Source organism: Trichechus manatus, unplaced genomic scaffold (assembly GCF_000243295.1).
Source record: "Trichechus manatus latirostris isolate Lorelei unplaced genomic scaffold, TriManLat1.0 scaffold00087, whole genome shotgun sequence".
NCBI classification, from domain to species: domain Eukaryota; kingdom Metazoa; phylum Chordata; class Mammalia; order Sirenia; family Trichechidae; genus Trichechus; species Trichechus manatus.
This window is the reverse complement of record NW_004444023.1, coordinates 9,056,253-9,068,196: the sequence shown is the minus strand read 5'-3', so window position 1 is coordinate 9,068,196 and position 11,944 is coordinate 9,056,253. Positions and strand designations below refer to the sequence as shown.

The window sequence follows — 11,944 nt, the reverse complement described above, 5'->3', positions numbered from 1 at the left end:
TCCACCCAACAGCAGCCAAGTATACACTCTTTTCCAACACACATGGAACATTCTCCAGAATAGACCACATACTAGGACATAAAGCAAGCCTTAACAGAATCCAAAGCATTGAAATATTACAAAGCATCTTCTCTGACCATAAAGACATAAAAGTAGAAATCAATAACAGAAAAAGTAAGGAAAAAAAATCAAATACATGGAAACTGAACAACACCTTGCTCAAAAACTACTGGGTTATCGAAAAAATTAAGGACAGAATAAAGAAATTCACAAAATCAAATAAGAATGAAAACATATCCTACCGGAATGTTTGGGACACAGCAAAAGCAGTGCTCAGAGGTCAATTTATAGCAATAAATGCACACGTCCAAAAAGAAGAAAGGGCCAAAATCAAAACATTAACCCTACAACTCAAACAAGTAGAATGTGAGTAGCAAAAGAAGCCCTCGGGCACCTTGAGAAAGGAAATAATAAGAATTAGAACAGAATTAAATGAAATGTAGAGTAGAAAAACAACTGAAAGAGTTAACAAGACCAAAAGCTGGTTCTTTGAAAAGACTGACAAAATCAATAAACCACTGGCCAAACTGACAAAACAAAAACAGGAGAGGAAGCAAATAACTAAAATAAGAAATGAGATGGGTGCCATGGATTGAACTGTGTCCCCCAAAATATCTGTCAACTTGGCTAGGTCATGATTCCCAGTATTGTATGATTGGCATTTTGTAATATGAGGTGATTTCTGTATGTGTTGTAAATCCTATCACTATGACATAATAAGATGGATTAGTTACATACTGATGAGGTCTACAAGATCAGATAGGGTCGTAAGCCAATCTATTTTGAGATATAAAAGAGGGAAGCAAGCAGAGAGTTATAGGAACCTTATACCACTAAGAAAGCAGTGCCAGGAGCACAGCACATCCTTTGGACCTGAGGTTCCTGTGCTGAGATGCTCCCAGACCAAGGGAACACTGATGTATCACAAGGACCTTCCTTCTGACAGAGACAGAAAGCCTTCTCCTGGAGCTGATGCCCTGAATTTGGACTTGTAGCCTACTAGACTGTGAGGAAATAAATTTCTCTTTGTTAAAGCCATACACTTGTGGTATTTCTGTTACAGCAGCACTAGATGACTAAGACAATGGGCGATATCACAACAGACCCAACTGAAATTAAAAGAATAACAGAATACTATGAAAAATTGTACTCCAAAAAAATTGAAAACCTAGAGGAAATGGACAAATTTCCAGAAACACACTACCTACCTAAACTAACACAAACAGAGGTAGAACAACTAAATAAACCTATAACAAAACAAGAGAAAAGGTAATTAAAAAACTCTGAACAAAAAAAAAAGCCTTGGCCCTGACGGCTTCACTGGAGAATTCTACCAAACTTTCAGAGAAGAGTTAACACCACTACAACTAAAGGTATTTCAGAGCATAGAAAGGGATAGAATACTCCCAAATTCATTCTATGAAGCCAGCGTAACCCTGATACCAAAACAGGTAAAGACACCACAAAAAAAGAAAATTATAGACCAATATCATGAACATAGACGCAAAAATCCTCAACGAAGTTCTAGCCAATAGAATTCAACAACATATCAAAAAAATAATTCACCATGACCAACTTGGATGCATACCACTTATGCAGGGATGGTTCAATATTAGAAAAACAATCAATGTAATCAATCACATAAATAAAACAAAAAACAAGAACCAGATGATCTTACCAATTGATACAGAAAAGGCATTTGACAAAGTCCAACACCCATTCAAGAGAAAACTTCTCAGCAAACTAGGAACAGAAGGGAAATTCCTCAACATAATAAATAGCATTTATACAAAGCCAACAGTCAACATCATACTAAATGGAGAAAGTCTGAAAGCATTTCCCTTGAGAACGGAAACCAGACAAGGATGCCCTTTATCACCACTCTTATTCAACATTGTGCTGGAGGTCCTAGCCAGAGCAGTTAGGCTAGAAAAAGCGTATCAAAATTGGTAAGGAGGTAGTGAAGGTATCTCCATTTGCAGACAATATGATCTTATACACAGAAACCCCCAAAAAATCCACAAGAAAACTACCGGAACTAATAGATTTCCACAAAGCATCAGGATACAAGATAACATACAAAAATCTGTTGGATTCCTCTACACGAATAAAGAGAACTTCGAAGAGGAAATCACCAAATCAATACCATTTATAATAGCCCTCAAGAAGATAAAATACTTACGAATAAATCTAACCAGAGACATAAAGACCTATATAAAGAAAATTACAAGACACTACTGCAAGAAACCAAAAGAGACCTCCATAAGTGGAAAAACATACCTTGCTCATGGATAGGAAGACTCAACATTGTGAAAACGTCAATTCTACTCAAAGTGATCCACAGATACAATGCAATCTCAATCCAAATTCCAGTGGCATTTTTCAACGAGATGGAGAAACAAATCACTAACTTCAGATGGATATGGAAGAGGCCCTGGATAAGTAAAGCATTACTGAAGAAGAACAAAGTGGGAGGCCTCACACTGCCTAATTTTAGAACCTGTTATACTGCCACGGTAATCAAAACAGCCTGGTCTGGTACAACAACAGATACATAGACCAATGGAACAGAATTGAGAATCCAGACATAAATTCATCTACCTACGAGCAGCTGATAATTGACAAAGGCCCAAAGTTCGTTAATTGGGGAAAAGACAATCTCTTTAACAAATGGTGCTGGCATAACTGGATATCCATCTGCAAGAAAATGAAACAAGACCCATATCTCACACCATGCACCATAACTAATTCAAAATGGATCAAAGACCTAAATATAAAATCTAAAATGGTAAAGATCATGGAAGAAAAAATAGGGAAATGCCAGGAGCCCTAATGCATGGCATAAACAGAATACAAACCATAAGTAACAATGCACAAATACCAGAAGACAAACTAGATAACGGGGAGCTCCTAAAAATCAAAGACTTACGCTCATCAAAAGACTTCACCAGAAGAGTAAAAGGACAATCTACAGACTGGGAAAACATTTTGGCTATGACAAATCCAATCACCATCTAATCTCTAAAATCTACAAGATACTGCAAAACCTCAACAACAAGAAGTCACATAACCCAATTAAAACACGGGCAAAGGATATGAACAGGCACTTCTCCAAAGAAGACATTCAGGCAGCTAACAGACGCATGAGGAAATGCTCATGATTATTAGCCATTAGAGAAATGCAGATCAAAACTACAATGAGATACCATCTCACCCCAACAAGGCTAGCATTAATTCAAAACACACAAAATAATAAATGTTGGAGAGGTTGTGAAGAGACTGGAATACTTATACACTGCGGGTGGGAATGTAAAATGTCATAACTACTCCGGAAATCGATTTGGCACTTCCTTAAAAAGCTAGAAGTACCAGACAATCCAACAATCCCACTCCTTGGAATATATCCTAGAGAAATAAGAGCTGTCACATGAACAGATATATGCACACCCATGTTCACTGCAGCACTGTTCACAATAGCAAAAAGATGGAAACAACCTAGGTGCCCATCAACAGATGAATAAACAAATTATGGTATATTCACACAATGGAATACTATGCAATGCTAAAGAACAACGATGAATCCGTGAAACATAATATGGAGGAATCTGGAAGGCATTATGCTAAGTGAAATTAGTCAACTGCAAAAGGACAAATATTGTATGAGACCCCTATTATAAGAGCTCAAGAAAAGGTTTAAACACAGAAGAAAACATTCTTTGATGGTTATGAGGGTGGGGAGGGACAGAGAAGGGAATTCACTAACTAGATAGTAGACAAGAATTATCTTAGGTGAAGGGAAGGACAACACACACTACAGGGGAAGTCAGCACCACTGGACTAAACCAAAAGCTAAGAAGTTTACTGAATACAACCAAACACTTTGAGGGACAGTGTAGCAGGGGCAGGGGTCTGGGGACCATGGTTTCAGGGGACATCTAGGTCAACTGGCATAACAAAGTTTGTTAAGAAAATGTTCTGCATCCTGCTTTGGTGAGTGGCATCTGGGGTCTTAAAAGCTAGCGAGTGGCCATCTAAGATGCTTCAATTGGTCCCAACACACCTGGAGCAAAGAAGAATGAAGAACACCAAAGGCACAGGAAAATATTAGTCCAAGAGACAAAAGGGGCCACATAAACCAGAGACTCCATCAGCCTGAGACCAGAAGAACTAGATGGTGCCCAGGTACCACCAATGACCGCCCTGACAGGGAACCAAACAGAGAGTCCCTGACGGCACAGGAGAAAAGTGGCATGCAGAAGTCAAATTCTACTAAAAAGACCAGACTTAATGGTGTGACTGAGACTGGAGGAACCCCAGAAGACATGGCCCCCAGACTCTGTTAATCCAGAACTAAAACTATTCCTGAAGCCAACTCTTCAGAAAAAGAATAGACTGGAGTAGAAGACATAAAATGATATTTGTAAAGAGTGTGCTTCCTAGTTCAAGCAGATACACAAGACGAAATGGGCAGCTCCTGTCTGAAGGTGAGATGAGAAGGCAGAAAGGGATAGGAGCTGGCTGAATGGGCACGGGAAATCCAGGGTGGAAATGAGGAATGTGTGGTCACATTGTAGGGATAGCAACTAGGGTCACATAACAATGTGTGTATAAATGTTTGTATGAGAAACTAACTTGAGCTGTAAACTTTCACCCAAAGCACACACACAAAAAATCCTTCACTGTATGCTTGTTCTACTATCTGGTCCCATACTTACCAGAGCAGTATTAGCATAAATTAGCACTTTTCTATCTCAAAAAACAAAAAAAGAAAAAGTTCCCACCATTTCCCTGCTACACAATGTCTTGAGGTGTCTCAAAAGACAAACTGAAGAAATGGCTGAGGTGTAGGAACAGGCAAGAGAAGGCTCGAGACAGTCCCATGCAGTTTCCTGGGGGCCCAGATGCAATGGAAGAGTAGCTAATGTTTTCTCATCTCCTGAGAAGGTCTCCAAGGACATAAAAAGGAATGGAAACTGGAGAAGGCCTTTGGCTAGGACTAGGGGGACTAGGGAGACTTTGGCTCTGATCTGTGTGGACTGAGAACTGAGTATAGAAGGAGAGACCAAGGGAGAAAGAGGACCCTATATAAACAGCCTTCCCTATGCCCCTCATGGTTAATGTACCCAAGAAGTCATAGAGGGCAGATAACAGAGTATTGTAGGTCCTGACAAAGACTTTGCCTTTGTCTCTGCATGAGCTAGAGCACCACTGGAGAGTAGAAGAATGAACATTTCCACGTGTAAAGAACAGAGTGGTAAGTCCAGGGAACGAAAAATTTTCTTTGAGAGCTCCCAAGAAAGAAACTTTTGTTTTTCCACAGCCGTCTCACATTTGCGAAGTTCCCTAAACAATATTTAATTGTGCGGCTTTCCCATCTGAACTCTTAAACCTGTGTTCACACCTTTGATACAGTCCCACCCACCTGGTTTTTCTGCTATTTTCACTTCAGTTTCCATAGTCCAAGATTCTTTCCCTTGCTCCAAATGGAAGTAATATTCCACTGAGAAAGAGAGATTCCTGCTTATATTAAAAAAGGTACATGATGTGTCGTGGCTTTTCCAGAATACAACACCAGCTCTTTGTTTGGCTGAGAGGACGTTATAGATGGATCACAAATATCTGCAGTGCCTGCCGCCTTTTGAATGCTTAAGCATTTTTAAAATACGCAGATATCTCTCTTCCAAGAACTAGTGTATCAAAAGCATAGGGGTAAAACCAGAGAATCAGTATTTTAAAAGTTGGCCATAAGGTTTTGTGCGTACTCAAGTTCTGGAACCACCACTGATCTATAGTGAAGTGGGCAGATCATCAGAAGAAAGGAAGGTTAAAGTCCAGATGACACATTATGAAGCTTTTCATTTCTGAATCAACTTCAATCTCTGCCTTAACAGCAGGGATCTGAAATTATGCTAGGTAAGGCAGCAGCTCCCAAGACCCTCACAAGGGAAACTGCAAAGATATACAAGGGCAGATCCCGACTTCCGTAGGGATATTATCCTCACCAAGAGAGACCAGGTTCCTGTAGTTCTCCAACATCACGTCCCTGTACAAAGCCCTCTGAGTAGTGTCCAGGCATTCCCACTCCTCCTGAGAGAATTCTATGGCCACATCCCTGAATGTCAACAGTGCCTGTAATGAAAAACACATCTCACCAAGTGGACATGGGGAGAGTTCTTATCTTCACACAAAATGAGAGCAGAAAGGTATTAACTAGTGATTAGACTGTAGTGTCCTGATGGATCCACAAGTAAGAACTTTGAACAAATTATATGTCCCTAATTTTTTTTCCCTAATTTTGTTGTATTATACTTTTCCATCAGAGAATATAAAATCTGCTAAGTCACATTTCTGTGGATTATAAAAGAAATATACAAATAAAAAATATTTAACAAAGGGTTGTCTATGTACTACACACCAAGTAATATTCAATTTCTAGATGAGCCAGAGCAGGAGTGATCTCTTCAGGGATGACAAAGTCCACTGTGGCTTCAAAGAAAGGTCAGAATCTAAATATTGTTCAATAATGACCATAACAGCAAGGAATAAGTTTTTAAACTTTTCCTATGTACTAGGCATTAATTGAAATGCTTCATATGTATTAACTAATATAATGACATAACAGCCCATTAGGGACAGACGTGTTCTCATGTTACAGAAGAGACCACTGTGTCACAGACACTCTAAAAATCTCACCTCAGGTCAAACAGCTAATAAATGGCAGAGCCAGCACCTGAACCCAGATAAAAATCCAACAGTTAAGAAACTGATATAGCATTAAAAGTATGTTGACAAAGAGTTTCCTAATTGAGAAAACTTGAAACACGTTCAAGGCCAACAGCATGGAACTGGATAGAAGGCCACTATATATGCACACACACGCACACACGTAATGAGTTACTACTCTTACTACTATTAACTCATTAACATGTGTTAGACATTTAGGTCGAGTCCATATTTTAAAACCAATTATGGAATAAAACATTATCACTGCTGTTTCTGAACTTTCTACTTAATTACAAATGATTTACATTTTTGCACCAAAAACACTTCTTAACTTACTTAGCTTTGAGTATATTATAAAATCAGGCACAGCAGGACTTCCCTTAATTAGTCTCCTTCTCTAGAATTTTCCAGCTGCTCCCGCACATCAATTTGGCACATAAATGTGCAGTTTCTTCCAGACTGGTAAACAGAGAGCTGACAGGGCATACAGAGGCCCCTAAACCCTCCCTGCTTCCCACCCTCACTGCCCCCATAGGGCCCACTTCATGTGTGCCACCCAGGCCTGGTGTGAAGCCCTTCCTAGGATGCTCTCCAAATGGAGCCTCTTTACAAGTCCCATGTCCCTGGGTCATGATGAGATGGAATCTGTGTGGAGGTGAGAGGGGACTGAGGTCAGGCCCAGGGTGAGTGCAAGTGAACCTGTTAGGCAGGACATGTCAGGGTCAGAGGAGATGAGCAAATTCTCAGGACAGCATTTCAGGAAGGAGAGGATAGAGCTACCAAATGGGAATATGACTGTTACCTGGGAAAGAGCCATTCTGGAGGCGTTTCTTTCCACTTCGGGCTTCTTTCTCAGGCAAGATCAGTCTTGAGAAATCAATCTTGAGTGTTGAAAATATGCTGTCAAATTCTTAGAATCAGCACCTGTGCCATAACCACACACACAGGGAGGACAAAACCATGGGGAAGGGATGGGCCCTACTGCCCACTGCCCCAGGAGGGACAGTAACCTCCTACACAGAGAACAACAGGTGAGTTTACCACCCTCCCCTCCTGGTGAAGCCCACACTCTGCCGCAGCAGGGCAATCTGGGCTGGACTGACCTTCCTCTTCAGGTCACAGACCGGGCCCTGACACCACAACCCATGCACAGCAGAGTCCCTTCTCCTCCCCTTGGAAAGGGGGCTGGTCTCAGCCCTCAGAAATGGATGACCCAGAGCCTGTGCTCAATGTTGGATGCAGATTAGAATCACCTGGGGTGTTTAAACATCCTAGAGGATGGGCTCCACCCTAACTATTTGAGAGGGATCTCTGGGGAGAGGGCATAAGCAAGGTGTTTGCAAAATGTCTCAGTAATCACTGTGGAGCCAGGGCTTAGACCGCTCAGAAGAGGCAAGCTCAGCACACCTGTTACCTGTGGCTCTGCTCTCCCCTGGGGCTGAGCTGTCACCTGGATCCAGACAGAGGAAGGGGGCAGGAACAGAGAGAAACATTCAGATCAGGCGTTACGGGCCAGAGGTGGGGTGAGGGTGTGGCTGGACTATTAAATGGGGTGTCAGAAAAGTCCTGACAAGGTGATATCAGAACAAAGAGCTGAGGGAGGAAGGGTGTTTACAGCTGCATGTGAGGGACCAGGATGGCTGGAGCAGGTGTATGAGGAGATAAATGAAATCAGAGGGGTCCCGGGTCTTTAAACCATCTTTTCTCTTAGAAACACTTAGAAATAATGAATTATCTTGTTTATTTTAAAAACATACCAAGATGTTCACCTGAGCCCCAGGAAGCTTGGAGTCGCCCTTAACTGAGCCTTTGACAAGTGCAGGTGGACACGTTTGGGGGAATTTGGAAGTCATTTTTCGCACATTTGAAGGTGGAGATGCCCGTGAGAGGCCCCAGCAGAGATTTCGAGGAGCCAGCTAGACACGAGTCTGGAGATGTGGGGAGAGGTCTGGCTGGAGAGGTGAAATTGGGAGATGTCAAGGTGTTTAAAGCAGTGAGATGATAGGGAAAGGCCGTGAGTGTAGACAGAGAAGAGAAGAGGTTCACGGACCGCAGTGCCCTGGGTGTTACCCAAGTTGAGAGACCAGGCGGTTCAGGAGAAACCAGAGGAGGAAACTGAGAAGTGATCAGGGAGGAGAGAGAAAATTAAAACAGATACAACTTGCCTTCACTCTCTAGAGATCCCCCTTTTCTCTACATTTTTGCTCTGCTTTCTCTGCTTATTTTTTTCACTCTTCGCGTCTCTTAGCAAGTCCCTCCCCCAGCCTCTATTCTGCCATCTGTTTATGGCTCTCAGTCTTCCTCTTAGTATTTCTATTTCTCTCGCTACTGCTCTCAGTTTCTCTCGATCCCTTCGCCCACACGTGCACTGGGATGGAATGAGATGCCCGCTGCCCGGGAAGAGCACATCTTCCAGGGGTAGGACTAGGGACAGAAGAACATGAGGTGTCACAGAACACCTCTCCCGACACTGAGGTCAAGGAGGAAGCCGTGACTGCGAAGGTGAGGCCGGCGGAGCAGCGGCACCTAGCCTGAGGAAAACGCGAGGACGGGGTCTCGGGAGAGAGGTGGTGTCTCAGAGTTCCAGGACCAGGAGAGGACGGGCGGCCTACGTTGCCCTCCATGGGCGACACTGAGGGAGGAGGAGCGGGAATGTCGCCAGAGACTCTCCCGGTGAGGACTGGACCCGGCGCAGACGGACGGGGGTCAGGGAAGCGTTTTAAGCAGGAAAATGACGCGACAGGCGGCGTCTGCACGACCTGAGGGCAGAAAAGCCGGGGCAGGGACCCGCCTCAGCGCGATTTTACACCTAAACGGACGCGGATCCCCGGCCGGTGGCTAAGCGACAAGGGTTCAGAACGTCTCCTGGCCACGCGGGGATCTCCGGGAGTGGGAAGGGCAGGTACGGAGACTTTAGCGTCAGGAGCCACCCCCCGGGCTGGGTGTGGAAGACGGGGACCGCGAAGGCCAGATTTAAACCAGAAAAACGGAAATTCACTCACCTCCCTGTGACCTTCCCACCGCGCAATCCGCTTCCGGGTCTGTACGAAACTGCGCCGGTGCACCCGGCAAGGGGCGGGGCGTGGACAAGGTAGGCGGGGTCTGGGCGGGACCTGAGCTTCCCTCTTCCTTACCCTTAAGGCGTCCCTGTTTTTTGGTTTGAACAGTTTGAATTAGTTTGTGTCCTGTGAAACAGGGCTGCCGTCTGACTATTTTTTTGTTTTGTTTTGTTTTCCAAAAGACAAGCGATTTTACTACTCCTCTCTCAGCAGTTGATAGAACTAGACAAAACAAACAAAACAGGAACAATAAAGACATAGATCTTCAAATACTATCAACTTCCTAAATCTGATTAACATTTATAGAACATTACATAAACAATTGCAAAATGCACATTATTTTCACAGGTGCCCTCTATTTTAACTTAATGTTTCAGATAAATTGAGGTAAAAGATTAGAGTTATGTAGGCCACTGTTGTTGGATGCTACAGACTCATATACATTAAAAGAATAAGAAGAATATTATGAACTACATTAAAACCTGTGAAAGCTAGAAAACCTGTGTAAGGCAGAAACCTGTCAGAGAAGGAAACCTCAAATATTTTCCACTAAAACGAGCGATAGGAAAGTGGTAAAACTGCACCCTGCAAAGCCTGAGAACTTCCCCGGAAAAACAAGGAAGTTCCATTGAGTTCCAGCTCTCACAGGTTTTGCTGTACTTCATGCTCATAAAATGGACAACTTAAATGAAATTATGAATTTCTTGTGATGCTGGTGAAGAATATTGAATATATCATGGACTGCTAAAAGAGCAAACAAATCTGTCTTGGAAGAAGTACAACCAAAATGCTCTTTAGAAGCAAGGATGGTGAGACTATGTCTCACGTACTTTGGACATGTTATCAGGAAGGATCAGTCCCTGGAGAAGGACATCATGCTTGGTAAAGAACAGGGTCAGTGAAAAAGAGGAAGATCCTCAACGAGATGGACTGACACAGTGGCTGCAACAATGGCTCAAGCATAACAGCGATTGTGAGGACGTTGCAGGACCGGACAGTGATTCATTCTTTGGTACATAGGGTCGCTGTGAGTTGGAACCGACTCAACGGCACCTAACAACATATGAAATGGAACTAATTCCTTCAAAACAACACTGACTCACAAATAAATAGTAACCTGGATAGGCCTATATGTATTATATACATAGAACTCATGGTTAAAAACTTCCCAATAAAGAAAACTTCAGGGTAGATGTCTTCCCTGGTGAATTTACCAAAGAAAGAAACTCTTCCAGAAAAACCTTTCCAGAAAATAGAAGAGCAGCAACCATTTTCACTTCCTCTTCTAAGCCACTGTGAGGTCCTGATACCAAAACTAGACAAAAATTTGACAAGAAAATGCCACACCTTCATGGGCATAAATGCAAACCTCAAAATACAAGCACACCAAATCCAGTAATGTGTAAGTTGGATGATACACTATATCCAAGTGGGGTTTATTTTGGAAATGCTAGGCTGGTTCAACATTTAAAAACTGATAATATTCACAATGAAATTGGGAGATGTCAAAAAAAAAAAAAAAAAAGCAAAGCCATACGATGATCTCAAAGGATACAGGAAAAGTTCTTTAAAAAGCTCAACATCTGCTAATTAAAATAAAAAAAAAAAAACAACTCAGCAAACTAGAAATACGAAGGAACATCCCAAGCGATAAAGGGAATCTAAAACGAAACCAACAGCTAAAATAATACCTAATGGTGAAGACTTAATGCTTTCCTCCTAGGATTGCAAGGTTGTCCACTCTCACTCTCCTTATTTTAATTACCTTGACTAATTCTTCCAGCACAACACTAGAGATTTGAAATCAACTCATGTTCTTTCTGGCTTTAGTGGGACTCAATCGAGTGTTTTCCTGTAAGTAACATGACAGCTTAAAGGCTCAGTGATACATGTTGCATCCAGTTAAGGAAGTGTACACCAATTCCCCAGAGATTGCTTTATAACCTGTAGATTTTTGTCAAATAGCATTTTTTTCATGTATGAACATGTTCACACGACTTTCTTCTTACTCTATAAATTTAATTAATTAACACTTAATGGATTTTATAATATTGAACCATGATTGCATTCCTCATATAACTTGAACCTGGCCATGAAATATT

The 11,944-nt window shown here is 42.1% G+C and overlaps 1 protein-coding gene across 2 annotated transcripts in view; it reads right to left on the bottom strand.

The window, feature by feature from the left end:
- The window catches only part of LOC101354853 (zinc finger protein 665), a 24,690-nt gene extending 14,880 nt beyond the window's left edge, over positions 1–9,810 (bottom strand). Inside the window, exons 1-3 of one of the 2 annotated variants that reach the window (XM_023736383.1) lie at positions 9,786–9,810; positions 7,586–7,707; positions 6,063–6,189 (exon numbers count right to left, since the gene is read on the bottom strand). In XM_023736383.1, coding sequence (XP_023592151.1) covers positions 6,063–6,189; positions 7,586–7,600 — 142 coding nt within the window. In that variant the 5' untranslated portion in view covers positions 7,601–7,707; positions 9,786–9,810. Of the gene's footprint in view, positions 1–6,062; positions 6,190–7,585; positions 7,727–9,785 lie in introns of those variants that run through there. The other variant, XM_012557144.2, reaches the window with a different exon arrangement.
- Positions 9,811–11,944: the final 2,134 nt, after the last annotated feature.